Source organism: Cottoperca gobio, chromosome 17 (genome assembly GCF_900634415.1).
Source record: "Cottoperca gobio chromosome 17, fCotGob3.1, whole genome shotgun sequence".
Classification (NCBI taxonomy): Eukaryota; Metazoa; Chordata; class Actinopteri; order Perciformes; family Bovichtidae; genus Cottoperca; species Cottoperca gobio.
Genome location: NC_041371.1, coordinates 5,147,531 through 5,168,094, shown reverse-complemented (window position 1 = coordinate 5,168,094; position 20,564 = coordinate 5,147,531). Strand labels below are relative to the sequence as shown.

The 20,564-nt window shown below is 41.6% G+C and overlaps 1 protein-coding gene across 1 annotated transcript in view; it reads right to left on the bottom strand.

The window, feature by feature from the left end:
• Window positions 1-20,564, bottom strand: part of piezo2b (piezo-type mechanosensitive ion channel component 2b) — a 71,478-nt gene that overhangs the window by 43,986 nt on the left and 6,928 nt on the right. The window contains 6 exon segments of the mRNA XM_029453227.1: window positions 3,512-3,722; window positions 4,293-4,554; window positions 6,010-6,172; window positions 8,440-8,482; window positions 14,150-14,275; window positions 19,512-19,607. Coding sequence (XP_029309087.1) covers window positions 3,512-3,722; window positions 4,293-4,554; window positions 6,010-6,172; window positions 8,440-8,482; window positions 14,150-14,275; window positions 19,512-19,607 — 901 coding nt within the window.

Below are 20,564 nucleotides of genomic sequence, written 5' to 3'. Positions count from 1 at the left end.
ACATTGCAAAGAGGGGAGGCAGGAAGTGGAGTGGAAGCCAGGCCTCTCAACAGTCTCACTCAACACAAGACCGACAGCAAGGCCGAGTTACTGTCAACAAGCACAATTAGGGCAGGCACTAAGGTGGCCTTTTGTCCAATGGGTGCAACGTAAAAGTTTCCCTCAGACTGCCTGAGAGTGTGCGGAGAGGAAACGGGCAGGATCAGAGGAGAGCGTGTTACTTTTATCATCATGTTGGGCCTCAGCTTTCACGCAGTGGCAGACAGAAATACCTCAGCGCTGTGGAAAGTCAACATGAACACATGAGGAGACGGCAGATGATGAAATAGTTGGCTTGTGTATGTAATGAGCTTTCAAAGAGGGATCAGAGTTGTGGTAAAAACACCTAAAGTTAGGACTTTAAATACACAAATGAAGAGCTATGCAAAAACATAAAATGACACCCACTCTCCCATATTACCTGCTGGAAACTAAATTAAGCAAATATAAAAGTTTGTATTGAAGCTTTGGGGATAATCTTGCTTTTTTGGTAATATTTATGTTACTAAGTTGGATGAATGGATCCCAACCTTTGACCTTGTGACCCTTTAACATGAAGCAAAGTCCATCTCTGACCCTCAGCACACACTTGGCCTCAGTGTGTTGATTGATTATCAGCAGCAGTTTTTAGTTTTTAGAGGCCTTCGGAGGAGTTTGGGACTTTCTAGTATTTTACTTTTTAGACCAAATAGATCAAAGTATCTAGTATTTCCTAACTTTAAGCATGTTATAGGCCCAAAGAGGTAAACACTATTTGACTAGGCCTGAAGAGGTAAAAGTATCCAGTGTTTCATGAGGAAAAAAGCAGATAAGATTTTCTGTGTAAAGCTTTTTTTAAATAATTTGAATGGTTTGAGCCCTCAGGTGAAACCACTGATTGAGACTCCTACTGTATACTGTATACTCCTACATGCACAGTTTAAACAGACTATTAATGACTGTGCAGATGGTGTGAGAGGGGACCATTCATTCTAATGAGTTTTCTAACAAGAAGTCCGTCAGTGCAGCACTGTCTGTAATCACGCCTTATCTGCCATCTGAACCAGGAGAGGGATGGGGAGGGCACAAGGTTTTTCCAAGGCAGCTCCAGCTATACATAGCTGTAAATAGCCTCGGTGCTGTCACGCAGCAGCACAGCTTTCAAATGAGAAGCTGTGAGATCGATAAGATCCTGCAACACCAAGGGCACGGAGATAACGGCTACACTGAGGTGCGAGTTCTCAAAAGGATTGCGCGGCTCTTTGCGGCCTTTGAACCCGTGCAAAAAAAGAAACGCACCCCTCGGTCTGGGCGCTCCTGTGCTATTTGCACATATTATAATTCGGTAATATTCAGACATTTGGTGCAAAATGTGCCAATTTCTATGCAAAAACCGTCCAATTCACAAAGATCAGCGCTAACAGCCACACGCAGTTACAGGGAAATGATCGCCGCCTTCGGAGAGATGGTGGTAAATGAAGTGCTTTGTGTCACACATCATGGCGGCAGTGATTGTAGCCGGGCGAAGGCATCGTCACGCTCCGCAAAAAAAGGGAAAATTGCACGCAGCAGAACGCCACGAGTGTAATCTAACCGTGAGACGGGGCAGAGAGCGGCTGCCAATGATGCACGATGTTATCAGCAGCTGAATCCATTCTGTGTGAATTTGCCCCACAGACACAGACACAGACACAGACACAGACACAGACATAGACACAGACACATATACAGACACAGACACAGATACAGACACAGATACAGATACAGATACAGACACAGACACAGATACAGACACAGACACAGATACAGACACAGATACAGACACAGATACATATACAGATACAGACACAGACACAGACACAGACACAGACCAGACACAGACACATACAGACACATACAGACACATAACAGACACAGACACAGATACAGACAGATACAGACAATACAGACACATATACAGACACAGACACAGATACAGACACAGACACATATACAGACACAGACCCAGACCCAGACACAGACGCAGACACAGACAGACACAGACACAGATACAGATACAGACACAGATACAGACACAGACACAGATACAGACACAGATACAGACACAGATACAGACACAGACACAGACACAGACACAGACACAGACACAGACACAGACACAGACACAGACACAGATACAGACACAGATACAGACACAGATACAGACAGACACAGACACAGATACAGACAGACACAGTGCTGCTGGTCAGGAGGATCTTTGTTTGGAAGTGGATGCTTTGCATTCATTGTGTTTGTACTCATAATGGAGATATATTAAAATACATGTTATGAATTTCACACTGTATTTGCAGTTTGTTTTATAATTGATCTATTTGACAGTTGACTGAATAAATAAGTGTTACTGTAGTTTAGTAATAATGTGAGATGGGCATGTTTTACATTTTTAAAATGTGTGTATTTTGATGCAGATTCAAAACCAAATGGAGATTAAATATTAATGTTGTCTAAAGTTACTGAGGAATGTTATCTGCTTAACTTTTAGGATTCAATTTGGCACCATATTGTCTCAGTGAGACTTTCAGGGTCAAATAAAAGTTACACAAAAATACATTCATCCGTATTAATAAGGAATTTATGATTTGAAATGATTCGAACTCTGAAGCATCTAAAAGCTAAATGTTCCTCCTTTAAGAAAAACACCTTCTTGTCAAACATCTTGGGTGGCAGCCTGGACGTGTATTTCTTAGTAATTAGTAAATAAACAGCATTCTTTGCATTCCAGGTTGTCAGTGAAACGCAGTGATCTTAGTGACTCGAGGTTCTTTCTGCTACAGACTTTGTATTCATTTCAACTGTGACCGGCGTATGTTGGCGAGATGTGCAACGACGTGGCTTCCCTCCAACCAGAAGGTTTCACCGCTGCAGCCACAGACAGCTCATTGTCTCCATCTCATGCATAATAAAACAACACTGGTTGTAGTGAAGAGCCTAAAAGCTCCGCTTCTGATATTGATGTGCTGTGAGTAGGAGTTTGATATATCTCCCTTCCAGCTGGGTTTGTCTTTTCCTTTGCCTTCTTGTTTGTAACAATAGTAAATATTTATTAACGTTTAAACAAACTTGGCCTGGGCGTAATAAATATCGCCGAGTCTAAGGAGCTTTCGCAGCCGAGCGCTGTCATCACGTCATGTTGCTTTCACATTAGTGTGGGCGTGTGCTGTTTAACTAGAAAAATACCATCTCAACTATTTATCAAAGAGATAGGCGATCTAATGCCGAGTCCAACTTTCTCTAGATTGAGCCATCGCTCACTGCTGTTTATACAGTTTGTATTTTGTTCTCTGAATCATCTCTTTCTGTGGACAGATCAGCAGACTAGTTTAAATTAGGAAAAGAATCCAGATCTATTGCATCTTAATAAACAGAGATCAAACTGATCCAGTCCCATGTTTCAACCTTCAATCTGGCACAAAATGACAGATTTAAAACTTACATGGTAACATTGTCCGCTGGGATGGACTCCTGGAAGAACTGGAACTGGTAGAGGTAGAGGACAATGAGGTGTCCGGCGCTAAAGATGGCCATCAGGACGCACATGCAGCTGAAGATGAGCGTGTCGAAGGTCCGGCAGAGAGACCACCAGGTGCACAGGAACAGGAAGATGAAGAAGTAGACAGCCGAGGTCAACGAGGGCAGCATCATACCTGCAAACACACAAACAGAGAATACAAAAGCAGAACACTGATCAGGATGATTATAAATCATCAGCTTTTGCACTTCGGTGGTTGTTGGAGGTAAATCGTTCAATTTTAGAAATGTCAACTGAATTTATTCCTTACATTTCCTTTAACTTTAAATGTGACAAACCTCAAACCTAGTGGATTAGTGGATATTTTACATCCTCAAGCCTCTAAACAGTATTCAAATAAACCCAGTCTTTTAAATAAAATCACTTTCTGGACATATTATAACATGGAGACGTGTGGAACGTGTGATGTTGGGTCATCGCCTTGTTTTAAGACAAAAGGTTTGGGAAGCACTGTTTAATGTTTTGTCAAAGTAATTATCATTATTGTTTCTGCAAGGTTGTGTTTTTAAGAACACCTTGTGTTGAACACAACAGCTGTTCAGCTTGTGGGAAACATTTGTATTTCTCCACAATGACTTCAGTCTGCAAATCCAACGCACACGACAAAGAAGAAGCAGACTCTGTGAATAAGACGAGACATTAATGCTGCGAGATCAGGACGCAGATTCAATGTCCAGCTGCTCACCTGCTATGCCCAACAAGATGGTGACCACCACCTTCCCCGCAGTCGTGATCAAGTTCCCGATAATCTCCTTCACTTTGGACGCGACCTCCGCCACGAGCCGCAGGATCTTCATCTTAGTGCTCTCCTTTGCTTCCTCCTCCTCCTCCTCCTCCTCCTCTTCCTCCTCGTCCAGCTCCTCCTCCTCTTCCTCGGCCTCGTACCCCGCTTCAAAGTCCTCCTCGAGCAGGATGTTGTCGTCCAGGCTCAGCTTCTCCTCTTCTTCCTTTTGTGGGGATGGATTATGGCGACACGTTCGTTACATTTCAGTATTGAATGATGACTGTTTGGAGGTCAGAGCTCTCCATGGTGCTGAAAAACTGTTTCCTACAGGTAGCACTAGCATAACAATCCCTGTGCATACTCCAGTTTAGCATATTTAAACGTATGTGTGGTCCGTTTGGCTGCTTGAGACATTATTAGCAACCTGTGGCAGATCATTTTCCTCTGGAAACACATGTTGGCATGAGATATAATCCAGTCACTTCTTCCTTGGCTCCTGTATCTCACCAACTATGTGTCGCTCTTTTCCTACAGTCTCAATAAAGTAGAGGCATAATAACAAATGAGCCATTCAATGCGGTTTATATAGAACACATAAGGCACTAGACAAAGAAAGTAGCAGGTGGCACACAGCCTGCTTTGAATTAAACAACAATTTCACCTCAGATGGCTCACTGACGGAAATAAAAGCCCGAACACATCGCAGGCTCGATAGACGGTTTCCTGGTGTTCCTCAATAATGGGGAGCGGTGCCATCTGTGCCAGCGTGAGCAGCGCAGTCGAAGTGAAAGTGAATGTGGATTTAATTAGCACTGAGTCGTAAAGAGAGCGGAGGACTTGCCAGAGGATGGCGGCTGTATTCCAACGCAGTTATCAACACTCACAGGGAAATCTCTATTTAAACTGCTGCTAATGAAGCTCAGTGTGGACGTTTTGTACAGAGCAGGAGAAGAGATGTCCGCTCAACGGGCCACTCAACCGTCCGCTCAACGGGCCACTCAACGGGCCACTCAACGGGCCACTCAACGGGCCACTCAACGGGCCACTCAACGGGCCACTTCAGGGAGGGTTATGTATCAGTTATGTGTGACGGCATATTAGGGCTAAAGCAGGTAAAAAATTGGGAACAGAGTTGGGAGAGGGCAGTAATATTCTAAGGAAAAAACAAAACATTACTGAGATTAAAAAAAACGTATTCTCTGAGATTAAAGTGGTACATTTACGAGAAAGAATGTGGAAACTATTTTTAATTAATTTTTTCAAGGAACTCCCTCCCTTTATTTTGAAACCTCAACAGAGAATGACACACACACACACACACACACACACACACACACACACACACACACACACACACACACACACACACCTTTTTCCGCTGATTGCCATAATAATATGGTGATTTCGGGATAAAAGTATTTCCTTATTGCTAAATCTGATTGCAAAGTAGGCTATAATTTAATTAGTTAATCCACTGCCGGCATAATACACGGCAAGCGGCGGCGTCTGTGGTGTGATGAGGTTGATCTAACGGATGTGGGTCCTTGACAAAAGAAAACACTAAACAATTAATTGTGAAAAATAAAAGATGATTAATTAATAATAAATAAATCACTTAATTCAGATAGAGGTAAAAAGTCAGACACTTTTTTCAGGACACTCTATAAATAAAACCCACTTGTTCCTCTGCTTCGAAGTCAGTGTTGTACTGGGCCATGTCCTCAGGCGGCCTCTTCTGGACCAGACTGCGACACAGCAGCCAGATAGCCAAGCCGGCCACGAACATGCCGATGTCAGGGATGAACACTCGGATGCCGTTCCCCGCATCTGCACCGATCACACTGGGGACAACGAGAATACAGAGGATCCATCACTGGCAGAAAGCAGACGATCGTTTCCTCAAAGTAAGGATGAAACCCAATATAATTCTAATGTGAGACAGTTTTTCTAAGAAATGTTGGGACTTGGGTTCTGCTTGTTTAGTTCACTTGGACAAGGAACGCAAATATTTGTGCTGTCGTGTGTTTGAACGTGGCCTGGGATGTTGTCTCTGAGCGTTATTTCCCCAACAATCTGTATTCGTGCAGACTGGAACTCATGAGAACGTATATTCTTTTAGGAAACACTACCTGTTCACATGAACGCATGGGAATCTGGATTTTCTTCCATTACTCAACAGTTTCTTTTCTTTTTTTTTTTTAAACATCTGTTGAATTCTTCAGCTTTTATATGGAGCACCACCCACTTTAATTAAATCAGGCTTGCCTGTTTTAAACATAATGCCGTTAACAAGTGGGTGAAATTCCATTCAAACAAAAAAGGCTGTGAGAAAGTGTGACGGGTAAAAAAGAAACATGTTGACTCCCTTGCATCCTTTGTTCATAACAAGGTGGTGTGAACAATAAGCTCTCTTTTTCCTCCTGCATTCAAACTACTTTAGATTGTCCAGATGTAATGTGTTACTTACAGTGTGATGACATCCTACCTGACACTATCTGAATAGTAACATAATAACAGATTATCATTCATAAATAAATAATATGTACCCCAGGTCTGGTCCACACACTGTGTGCTTTTCATTCACTGAATAAAATGTGACATTGTTTGATGTCTTGCGGTCGTATCGCCGTGAGCAAACAAAGCGTTCGTAGCATTCGTTACACGTCTGCTCACCTCTAACTAAATACCAAAGCGGTGATTCAAACAGGAAGCTAAACAGTACCAGCTGTTGCCACGACAGCTACAGAAACGTCAGGCTTCAAATGATCCAGTGAGATGTATTCATGCTGCCCGAAGACAAGTTTTACGAGGTGTCATGATTGCATGTAGAATTAAAGCAAATAAAAAATGTCCTTGAAATGGCTACCAGGTTTCAAAACCTTTAAAACTCACTTTAATCGTCCAAACCAATTTCTATTTCAGTTTTACAACAATCACTCTTGCATCCTGTGTTTGACCACCAAAAGGGTTTTCTCTACGTTTTCCTGCTGAGCTCCAAAGTGTAATTAAACTGTTTATAATAAACAACACACACTGGTGTTTCTGCGGCGAACAAGCTGACCAAATGTTTGGACCGAGTTATAATGCAACTGGTCATTTCAAGACAGAACCAATCTCATTCTGCTCTTGAATGGATATCAAGCTTGTAAAAGTTAACAAGTTGTAAACCGGGAGCTAATAAACAAGATGGAAAACGCACTGAATGAATAGTTGGGCTGTTGGGGAGTTTAATCTAAACCAAGGACGTCTGTTTCCATGTGCTTTATTGTTGTGAAGCTGTGTGCATCCTCACGTGGATGAAAGAGATGGAAACCGTCAGAGCCAGACAAAGTTGAGTCAGTAACTTTAATGACTCATACCCCCGCTTGTGAGAAAAATCACAATAACATTAGCAGAGCTGAGACCTGTCCTCGCCGCCTCAGGCTTGCAGGGTAAAAACTAGAAACAGGAAGACCAGGAAATATGTTCTAAACCCTGTAAATATTTGGTGTTTATTAAAAGATTTGAAAAGGTCAAGCTTGAGGAAACTGAAGGAAAAGACAGCTGACATTCAACTCTGCATTTCCCACCATACAGGGAGGGGAGAAAGTATCCGACGACGCAGCTGTAAATATTGTATATGATCCTCAACACAAACAGGTAAATGCTGGCGGGATATAATGTTTATGGCTCTACTTCCGCCACTTACAGTATACTATCCATCGAGGGCTTTTGAGTACTGGAAAAAGGATGTGGCTGAGTTTGGACATTCCCGTACTTAGGAAACCACATCTAACACGATCATGGGGGTGTGAGGAGGCGGCAGACACGGCAGCGAAAGCTTTGAAAAATAGGTCTGTCAACTCTGTCAGACGTAACTGGGTTTAGCGTTCATCAAGAATCCACACGGGGACAGGTTAGGAGCGTTTATAAACCTGGTCAGGTGACGAGCCAGTGCGGCTAAATGCAAAAAGTGGTGTTTAATGTTATTGTGGGGGGGGGGTTGCTATATTTAGGACACTTTGCAGAGATGATGCAACCTTCTGCAGTGGAGGAGAAGCATGTGGGATATTTGAAGCAGTATCATTATTTGAGGTGTACATGTTAATTGAATAAATGATTATCTTACCTCTCAAATCCAATTTGTCTTATGGATTTCTCCCACGTGGAACCTGTCAGTTAGTGAATACACAAAACAAATGCACTTTTATCATAATCATTTAAAGCAAACGACTGTGTTACAGGTGGTCAAGCAGCTGTTATACAACATTGATTGTCATTACTGATTCAAGTATTCATACAGCCATTTATTATTCACTATTATAAATGAAACATTGCAGATCTAGTCTGGAACAGCAGCTGTTTATCCTCTGACAAAACCAATAAATCCTTAAAACACCTGCTTTAAATCCTTTGTAAGAGTCAGAATATTTCCACCCATTTCAGCTAATATTTCATTTTCAGGAGAAAGAAAATCTCCTTCTGTGCTCACGCAGAAAATAAAACACATTTCATGCGAGCTTTGTTTCCACTGTAGTGGTTGAAGTGTTCCTGAACGTCACTCCAGCGCTCAAAGATAGACTTCCAGGTATTCAACCGGCACGCTGAGAAGAACAGCCGAAGGTTGCCTGTGCTTTGTTCTACTGCCAGAGAAAACATAACAGTAGTGTGTGACTGGAGGCTCTAAACTCAATGACATATGGATGTATCCGGCTGTTTTGTCGGCGTATTAAGCGGCTAATTGGGTGCTGAACTGCTGCGGAGTGGACGTTTCTGTGAGGACGTTAAAACGCACTTCAGTAAGTGCTTTGTCAGAATCACCTTATCTGCTGTGTCACCTGTGTGCAGAGTACGTTCAGGAGGTTGTTAAGCTTAAATTGGGTTTTTGCAGTAATTCTAGAAATGAAAGAAACAATGTTTTCTCCTAAATGACACACACCAAGCATCCAGTAAAGCAGTGAGTCACACTGTCGGCACTTTGTCAGAAACAGGAAACTCTGAATTCCACTCAAGGTGAATAAACGGTAATGGACTGTCAGCGCAAACCCTGGTGTGTCTTTATTACTCCTCAGCAAATAAAGTAGCTGCATCACTATCACAGATGTTATACGTTGTGTTGTGGGGGTGAACGTAGAGGAGAAGAGGGAGGAGGTCAGTGGGCACCAAAGATTTGAAATGTACAAATGACCTAAACATGTGTGATGGGAGGAGGCCACGTGGCTAACCCCTGACATAACCTCTGACATCAAACTCTCCCCCCCACAGTCCTCCTCTGTCCACCTCCATGCATCTACTCGCTCGGTGGTGGAGGACAGACAAAACTCTGTAAAGCCTAAAGCATTTCTGTCTAACGTCACAGATCATTCACAGAATGCTGCGTCTCATCATATCTCTTAGACATAGACACACAATTTAAATAAAATGTATGTGATGAAGATGAACATGCTGTGTTCTTGGGAGCAGATAAGGTTGATAGAGGTCATAGAGTATTTAAATGTAGATGTTCATACAGGCGTACGAGGAAACCGATAACATAAGCGAGGAATGCCGGAGGTTAAGTCAGGCCAGTGTGATCCATAGGAGAGGAATATTGCGTAATACAGTCTGAACTCAGCGTGGAGACTTCTGGAAAAGAGTGCGAGACTTTCTGCCCATCGAGGCGAGGCCGCTTTACACCCCAGCTGAGCACCAGAAATACCTGTCCTCAGACTTTATGTGAACATCATAAAACACCCTTTGTACTTGCTGGGCCGTTAACCTCTCAGCGCAGCATTTCTTTGCACTCTCTCTTATATCTCTGGGGCCTAATGCCAGTTGCCCTTTTCCGCAGAGACTGGCGATATGCAGCGTTAACATTTCAGCACATCGTGACTGTAACCGGACAATCGCTACGCGCGGGGAGAATTCTGTAAATGTCTCACATTTGGGGAATGGTGGGCAGGATATGTGTGGAAACAGAGGGCGGTTAAGGTCAACAATGGGACTTAATGGAGATTATCCCCGAGGAACTGGGGACCAAACAGACATTTAACCGGTTATTTGATTAACCGACATCAAATAAAAGCCAAATTATACTTTCTTTTAGGGTTTGTTTCAACCTTCTGTATCTCCACTTGGGTAGTGGTTTCCACTTCGGACAATGACTGCAAAAGAAGTTTAGACAATCACAGGAAAGTATTTCTTATCCGGTGCTCTTTGGCGGTCGATACAAATGCTCATCACGTCGAGTCAGCACACAGGAATGACGGCTCCAGCTCATCTGGCGACCAGTCACTGACCCGCTCTAACAGCTGGAGGTGTTAGCTTTTCTGGAAAGGTTTACTCATTCATACTCAACTCAGTTTACTGCTCTAATGGTGTATTTGGCTACGGAGAATAGAGGAAATTATATGAAGCTATCTGGAAGGAGGATAACCGCCTTGCCGCGAAGGAGGACTGTTTATTTACACTTGGCTGCAGAAAGGAAAAGGGTGTCGAGGGGCTAAACGCCAGACATAGAAATCTGAGATAAGGCCAGAATATAGGCGACAGATCAAAGAGGACAAAGATTAATGTTGGACTTCCTGCTTCATAGGCAGCCCAAAAATAAAACTAGGAATAGGATGACATTAACTTCAGGAAGTTGAAATCATGTATACAAATCATCACGGTGGTGGAGTCAGTGATGTGCTGTACAAATGTTACTTTTACATTTTGAGATGTTTTCTTTTAATGACGTTCTTTAGCTCCATATAAAGTTTTTTATTGTGATGGCGTGATGTTATATTGCTCCACTCGTTGCCTCATTAATTGTCAAATGACAGCCAGGATCCACCAGCTGTTCACTTTAAGTGCTTATTCAGGTAAATGTTGCAGATAATCACTCGGGATGCTTTTCATTCAAGGGCCAAAAGGAGCTTCATGATACATAGCCTGAAACAAAACCACGACTATTTTAATTTATAACAAAAGCCCATACTCTGCGTTTTTTATGACACAAGGAAAACGGTGCGTTCATTCAAAACTAGTGTTTTACACTCGTGGAACAACATCTAATTGTCCGAAACCGGAGAGCTGATCATTTATTATTATTGTAAGTCATTAATGTGGTCTGTTACTGATAATATGGGATTTAATTGCACAGTCTAGATTTATTTAATCTTAGTCTTAAACATGAATTACTGCTTTGTCGTTGTATGCTTCCACTAACCAGTTTACATCCACGTCTGTCCAAAATGTCATCACTTCATCATTTTATCTTATTACACACGTGTTTGTGAAATTGTCATAATTAGCGTATGAATTCAAAAAACGTAATTTGTGAGGTCACAGTGATCTTGACCTTTGACTCTAATGAGTTCCTCCTTTGAGTCCATGTTGATGTTTGTACCACATTTGTTCTCTTTTTAACCGTACTGCAGTTATCCATTGGATTCTGTGTTTCCTGATCGATACATAACAAATCAGAGAACCAACAAATCAATCAATTGAAATTTAAGCTTTGCAAAGTACAAATTATGCTGCAAAGATTCACAAAATACATTAATTTATTTCACAATTTACAATCCTGTTAATGCAAGTAACTATTATTTAAACAGACAGACAGACAGACAGACAGACAGACACATAGAAAGGCAGATAGACAGACAGACAGACAGACAGACAGACAGACAGACAGACAGACAGACAGAGAGACAGACAGAGAGACAGAGAGACAGACAGACAGACAGACAGAGAGACAGACAGACAGACAGACAGACAGACAGACAGACAGACAGACAGAGAGACAGACAGACAGACAGACAGAGAGACAGAGAGACAGACAGACAGACAGACAGAGAGACAGACAGAGAGACAGACAGACTGACAGAGAGACAGACAGACAGACAGACAGACAGAGAGACAGACAGACAGACAGACAGAGAGACAGACAGAGAGACAGACAGACTGACAGAGAGACAGACAGATAGATACATAGACAGACAGACAGACAGACAGACAGACAGACAGACAGACAGACAGACAGACAGACACATAGAAAGACAGACAGACAGACAGACAGACAGACAGACAGACAGACAGAGAGACAGACAGACAGACAGACAGATATAGATAGATACATAGACAGACAGACAGACAGACAGACAGACAGACAGACAGATATAGATAGATACATAGACAGACAGACAGACAGACAGACAGACAGACAGACAGACAGACAGACAGATATAGATAGATACATAGACAGACAGACAGACAGACAGACAGACAGACAGACAGACAGAGAGACAGACAGACAGAGAGACAGACAGATATAGATAGATACAGCAGATATAAATGTTAGTCTCCTCACACCCTGGTGTGAGGAGACTAACACCGAAGCCTTTCACTAATAAAGACGTGCTTGGGTGAATATTTAGTCTACCCTCTCTGAACGGCGCTGTGCGTTTCTGCCTGAGGCGATAAGGTTCGTTCTGCCTTCTGAGCAAAGTTGGCTGGACATCGACGGACGGTGGAAAGCGAGTTACCTCCATCAGAAAGAACAAGTCATTACAACACAAGGTCAGGGTCTGTCCCGTCTACACACATTCAAATGTTACAGTTTGATACAGAGTTTCACGAGAAGCTCAAGGCTTCACTCGTAACACCTTCCCAACACTGCGTCAGTGGCTCGCAGTGTTTGCTTTACTGGCAGCCAGAATCTCTTTTTTCTACGTGGCCATATGTTAAGGAAGCTAATTACATTGAGGAATGTGTCAGATTCATAAATCTCCACAATGTGACAAAAAGCAATAAGAGTGAGAATATTTCATGGAATTGTGGATTGTAATGAGAGACCCTATTTTACCTTGTCTTCACTTAGTTGTTGGATGGAAACTTTCCATCTTCTCTGGAGATATACAACTCTGTGACACTGCATCAATAGCTCAGGTCAGAGTTCAAGCACAAACAGGCTGTGTGATGGATGGGACACACCTGTACACACAGTCTGTCATGAACATGTGGCCCAACAAGTAGAGATCTCAGAGTGACTTATCAGAGATGGAGGGGGTGTCTCCTACTAGTTAAGACATACAATGTAATGCCCCCCCCCCCCACCCCCCATGGACTACATTTTTTCTTGATATAATGAGAAAAGAGCTTTTATGAATTTATCTGCAAAGTTGCAAAATCACATTTCTAAGTGACCTAAGTCCATGTAACGTAAGTATTAGCTTGCTAGCTATGTTGCTAACGCAAATGACCTAAAACATCAATACAAATATGCTTTAGGTAGCTAAAGTTTGACGCTTCGAACTGCACTCTGCCATCTTGCTTCTACAAAGCTGTGTGGGAGGTCAGTCAGTCTCTTTATAGACGTGGGGAGGGCCAACTGTTTCAAAGGGAGGGACTCACATGCACTCACATGCACGTGCGGCCAGCCTGGCAACCAAAACACCCCTCGATATCTACTTCATCCTGCACGATAAATCCAGCTGAAGAGGGAGATCTGATTGTAATATTGTCATATACTGTGAAGTCTCGGTGCACCAACAAATCGATCCCACCCCCCCACCCGTTGTATGAATCTCACACTGGACTGGACAGAGAATATAATCAAGGCAAAGATTGCGTGTCCTCCATATAAACATATTTAGCAAAACCATTCAGTTTTATATAAACATCTTTTTAGGAGACAACTGTCACCGTTTAATGTCAAACGTCTTGTTTTAAGGGGTTGATTGTGACTTTATTGGTCTGTTGAAAACATAAAAGTGTCCATTCTGCACCTTCTTCATGGATTCTTGACATGCGAGACGCTTTGAAATCATACACAACAAACATCATTAGACATAAAGGCTGCAGTGTACTGTACTCACAGTTGAAGTCAGGCGAGAGGGACTTCCCCGCCAGGAGGCTGTTGATGGTAATTTGATAGATGATGTGGACCAGCAGGAAAGACATACTGGTGAAGCAGAGGGACTGCAGCAGCCGCCCTGTGTGGCCTGGAGGAGGAGAGCAGCTACAGTGAGTTCACCACCACCAACACCACTAAGGACTTTAAGGATTTCCACATGTTATTTCTGCCGTTCATGCGCTGCAACACAGAAAAGGTCTCTTTGCTAGTTATTTGTTTTTGTAGACACAGACTGTAATTGTAATATTCTTTGAGTTGCGCCTGGTATTCATAGTGCCGTTCGGGATCAGCTGGGAAGTCTGGAGTTGTTTTGAGTAAATTATTATTTATTTTCTAAAAAGGTGGAGGTGACTGGGAGAGCATCCAAGGGGGGTTTTCTGTGGATCATAATACATATCCTAGTTAAGAGCTGGCAGCACAACCAAAGCTCGTTTCTGTTCAAAAGTCAAATAAACATTCTGCTGGAGCACAAAACCTCAAAATCTCTCTAATTCGTCGTCGAAGGAGCAAAACTTGTATATTCTTTGGTTTCTTGGCTTTGGTGACGGCTCGTGTTTGCAGGAAATGACTTGGCTGTACGATGATAAGAGCAACATATACTGTACGTAGGTGTCTGTCTTTAATACAAGTTAAGACTACAGCTGTCAGTGTACACGAACGATCCTGGGAGGGAAGGATGAGAGCCGTGTGAGGAGCTGCCACAGCTGCTCAACACATGGCTGTTTAATAGTGCTCCTACAGGTATTTGGGATAATTTCAGGAGTTGTTATGGTGATAATTCCCTACAGTAGGATTTCTCAGACCCCCCCTCTCGTTTGCGTAAATAAAAACGTTCATCCTCACGGAAAGACGAGCTTGACGGGACTTTTCTTCTTTGATGCAATGACAGTAACGCTCTGTGTAAACCTTAAGATTAAATTGTGCCACATATCCGCACAGTTTGGTTCCACTGGTTCCTCGGGGCAACATCTCCATCTCATTAGTTTTACAGCATCCTCGCGGGGAACAGTTTTACTATAGTGTGTTGCACAATATCCTGTCTAAGGTGAAGCGTTACCGCTTAGCCTCTGGCCATCGAGGGCTAACCTTATCAAATGTGTGCAAACAGACCATTGCAGGCAAATTAAATGTTAAAGTGAAAACTATTTGTGCTAATTTCCCCATTGTTAACTCCCTGTGCTTTCACAAAGAGGGGGAAGAAAGCTCGTAAATACGGAGGTATGAGGACTGTTAGCGAGCTTCTGCGTCCGAAGGCTCTGGACAACACACCCGCTTTGGCTCAGTCACACTTTTTGTTCCTATTTGTCTCAAAGCGCCCTCCCAAGAGTTCTTTTAAAGGCTTCCTAAACAGAGGCCATTGTTCAGTTTTAACAGTTGCACAATCAGATCCGAACATGGTGTCCATCGGACATGATTAAGACCTGGGTTTAGAGGACCGATGAAGACCCGGCCTTCAGTAAGTTGATGTAATGAAGTACATTTAATCAAGTATTGTGCTTAAGTCCACTACATTTATTTTAATTAGTTGCATCTTTAACAGCTGCAACATTAGTGAAGCTAATGCATCAATAATTACAATCCAGTGATGTTATTCTGTAATGAGCCATTGTGCATAGTGAGTACTTTTTGAATGCAGGTCTTTTACTTGTAATAGAGTATTTCTACACTGTAGCATTACTACTTTTATTTATCTAAGTTCGTGGCACTTCTTGCCTGTCAGACAATACAAAGTAGAAAATTATCTCAGGTCTGTAAAGATGTATAATAAAGATTGATAAAACACAGGAGATGTGTTAAAGCCAGACTGTTAGAAGTCTACTAGCTCAAACATAAACCTGATAAATCATCCATAACATCAAATATTTATACGCGTTCTTGCAACAGTACTAAAAGACTCCCCAAAGGGAAGTTGTCATATTGGTGCCTCTTCAACAAGGCATATAGCACCTACTGTAAAGGCTCTTAAAACGCCTGCTGCCCATATGAGAGCAACAGTTTAGAGTTTGTTCACTTCCACTGAGCGTTAAATGCCTTCAAGGGGATGTGGAGCCAAAAACTGCAATTACGACATTAGAGAGTAAATCATAAAACAACCACAACAAGTTGCTTAAGATATTGTTTGTCTCGTCACACACACACACACACACACACACACACACACACACACACACACACACACACACACACACACACACACACACACACACACACACACACACACACACTCACACACTATGTTTGTACTGTCAGTGTGTATTCTGGACGGGTTTCATACATTCATTTAATGAACGATTTAAATGGCAGGAGGGAGGAGATAACTGTCGCTCTACAGATTCTCATTATCTGATCTAGAGTTTGATCATAGCTGAATTAAAGTGTAGCAATTACTTTTAAAATACTTTTCATCCCAGATGTATACAGTCTGAAGGTAAACAGAAGAAATAAATCCTCCTTAACCACAACCAGCTGTTGTTTCTGGTTCTGTAAACTACAATAAAGAAGAAGAATCTGACAAATATGTACCTGAAATGATTATAGTTTCCAAATCATTTCATAATCAGTCGAAAGTAATCCTGTTACTACGACGCTGCTCGCTGAAACTTCCTCGTTCTGCGGCTCTTTCAGCCAGCAGGTGATGCTTTGGCAGGTGTTACACTCGAAGAATAACTAATATTATCTGTGTTATTCACTTCTTTTGTGCTTCTGTTCGTGATCTCTCTACATCACACACACACACACACACACACAGACACACACACACACACACACACTCTGGTTAGAAGTATAATCTGTCAACTTCAGTTCAAAGCACAGCCTGCTGAACAAAAACAGCTTCAATGAGATGTTATGTTTATTTTATTAAAAAACAAACGACAGTGGATGAGTTAAAGATTACGCACTTAAGATATTGTTCTGCTGTGAGTTGTGACAGTGTTTTCTACTTTAATGTATCCTTAGATCACCGTTTAAATCGCACCTGCTTTAAACATTTTAAAGCTTTTTGTGGATTGGCTCTTTTATTTTGAAAATCTAAAGAAGCAATCAGTGTTGAAAGGTAATCAAATGTGATAAGTTACATTACTTTGATGAAGTAATTCAAAACATTACATTACTTTAAGCACATTTCTAAAGTGACCTTCCCAACACTGCATACAGCCAAGAGAAGTATTTTAATAATTAGCATACAGGGGTTGCTTCAATTTCTGCCGATTTCATTTAGAAACTTGTGCCACCTGTTCTGCCAGGAAACATGCGTTTGGGGGAAACCCCGACTTGCTAAATGCATTTTCAACTCTAAATGCAAACTTTAGTGAATTACTGTGTATCAAAAGGAATTACGACAACCCCAAGAGATCGGCCGTGAACGGCTTCCTTTCAGCTGTTCACACACACACACACACACACACACACACACACACACACACACACACACACACACACACACACACACACACACACACACACACACACACACACACACACACACACACACACACACACACACACACACACACACACACACACACACACACACACACGAGTCTCTTAACCTCCTGTTCAAAATGCAACACCTTGCTGTTACGTCATATTATAGGTTATGTTGAAATAAGACAAATAAACTACTAAATGAAAACATCTAATTGGGACCCGTTATGTAAATGACATCACCAGTAGCCGTCCGAAAGACAGCTCAAACATATTCTTACAGTTTTGAGAACGGATATAACTTTACTGTTGCTAGAAAGTGTTTATTGTAACGACAACAGAAGCTTAGTGAATAATAGCAAACGTAATAATTATTATTATATTATTAGTTTTATTTAAACCATTTTGTTTGTCCTAATAAACTGTAATAAATACTTTTATTTTTACTTTATCACTAATTTCTTCCTTTTTCCACATCATTCCTGCTGGAGGGGCCTTTGTTTTGTGCCATACTGCATATGTTGTTTGTACGATGATAAAGATAGATAAATAAAATCTACCTAAGCAGTAAAACCTGGGGGAGAATAAGTGGGGTGTGTACTGTAAATTCTAAATACACTGTGAAATATAAAGTCGTATAACCCAAAGAAAACATTATTTTTGAAGCTTCGATTTGTTTGATTTGTCATGCTTTGTTGGTGTTGAAGTGTTTATAATAGATGTAATCCTAATTAGAGGGACAGGACACGGTGGCTTCATGTTTTAGATTAGACCAGAGACACTGTTACTGCCATGTTTGGACCCACGTTTGGAGTCAACAGCATTCAGACACATGAACGCTTGACTTTTACTAGAAGACTTCTCTATTTAACTATTAATGAGAGAGTAAGTGGTCCACTTTCTGGGCCTCCTCGTCCGTCTCCCTTACTTCCTGATTGTTATTTCAGCTGGAGACGGACTGGATGTTGTTCCATCCGCCAATATAGGTTTATGTATTATTAAACACTGCATGTGGTCTCCTAAGGAAACCCACATTATGTGTAGTGTTTTGCGGTGAGGGTATTGCATAAAGGTGCGGCTAAAGTTGGCGACCACAATACCACATCCATCACCCTTAAGGAGAACGGTCACCTCGGTCTCATAAACCTTAGCCTCAGAGGTCCACTGTGATTTACTGGATATGTCTTTAGAGGATGAGTGGTCGCTGCGTCGTAGGAAGCAACTTCATCAGCTTTAAGGATGGCGTTCATTTACTGATATCTTTTCTAAACCAAAATACCAAATACCAAGCTTCACATTGGCTGAATGAACTAATAACACTAGTCAAATGCATGCACATCATGGTATTACGTAATTAAAGCCATCTAAGGAATCAGTGGAGGTTTAGGAGCACCTTTTATATCCCCCTTCAACAATAAAAGTTGTTAGCCATTATCAAAAACAGACTCTCTTTTTTTTCCTCCTACAAGTTCTTCTGGGTTTCTCTGTCCACCGCTTGTGCGTTCAGTTTTTTTTAACATCTATTTGGACATTATCTGTGCAAATAAACCAAACCGAAGCCTAAAATGTTAATTTTCATCAAGTGGAGGATAGATCTGACCCTGATGGATCACGTCTTCCTATCGATCTGTTCTGGTCGTGGATCATTTTTATTATTACAGATGGACTCATGCCCACACTAACCGATATTACCTTTCATGGGCTAAAACTATGTGCCAAATCCATCCTCGTCACAAGGAAATCCAAGTCCCCCGGAGAAGGGCTGGTTTACATTACAGAGAACAATATCGCAATTCAAACTGGAGGCTTTTGGGAAACAGTCACAACTCTGCTGGCGATGGACAAAGCTTCAGTTATTGAATGTGTGAAGCGTTAAAGAGTTACACGCTAGATCTTACCTTGCATTGTTGTGCTTGTGGGCTCTGCGAAGAGAGGGATAAGCAGGAGATAGATGAGGTAGACGAAGGACAGGGCATTGTACCTGAACAGGCAAGCTGCAGAAACAAAGACACAAATAAACATTGAACAGCAAATCCACCTTCTGATCATAATAAAAAACAATCCATGTGTGTGCATTACATAATGTTTACTGTAAATGACGTGCAGAAGCTGGCAGTGGTGTGCTACAAGCTGTTTAATCACGAGTCGTCATAGAGATCAACTAAACACAGTTCGAGAGAAACGTGTGGTGAAACTTATTAAAATGCTCCCGGTGTAGAAAAGCTTCTCATAGTCATAAAAAGACAGAACATTCCTCTAACTACACTTTACTCTCACTAGCCTCATTACCTTCAGTCATTCAGTGACGTTTGTTTTTGAAGTACAATAATCCCCTGATAGTTCTCGGGTCTTAGAGGGACAATTACCTTGACTGAGCAGCTCTGCGGTCAGCGCTGCCTCTCTGCTGTACAGCACAAAGTACAGCTTTATATATATATCATAAGAATCTCAGTGTTTCATGGACTGTTTTTACAAAATCTGCAAAAACAAAATCACTGACAGTTTTTGTCACAGAGTGGCACCACCCAGCAGATGTCCTCAGAACACATGTTGGAGTTTTGGGGAACAACCTTTAGCTGCTAAAGGCTTAAATGAAACACGTCCACATGGAGTTTGAAGAGTGTGAAATGTCACGATCAGTGTCTGAAAATAATTCAGTGTTTAGTTTTAGTTTTTTTGATCGATTTTTATATTTAATGTCGATTCATTTAAACTTTTCCCGGTAATTTCTGTTCACTTTCATCTAAATTAATTCATGTCAGTTATTAATTTCAAGTTAAATAAAGAAACTGAAACAAACTTGTTCCATGTAGACTTTTAGTTGTTTAGACCTTTTAAAAATATATATAATTTAACGCATTTTCTTTCCTTTTAAGCTGTAACAATTACTTAATTTACCAAATAATTAATTAGCAACTATTTTGATAATTGTTGAAGCAAAACATTATCTG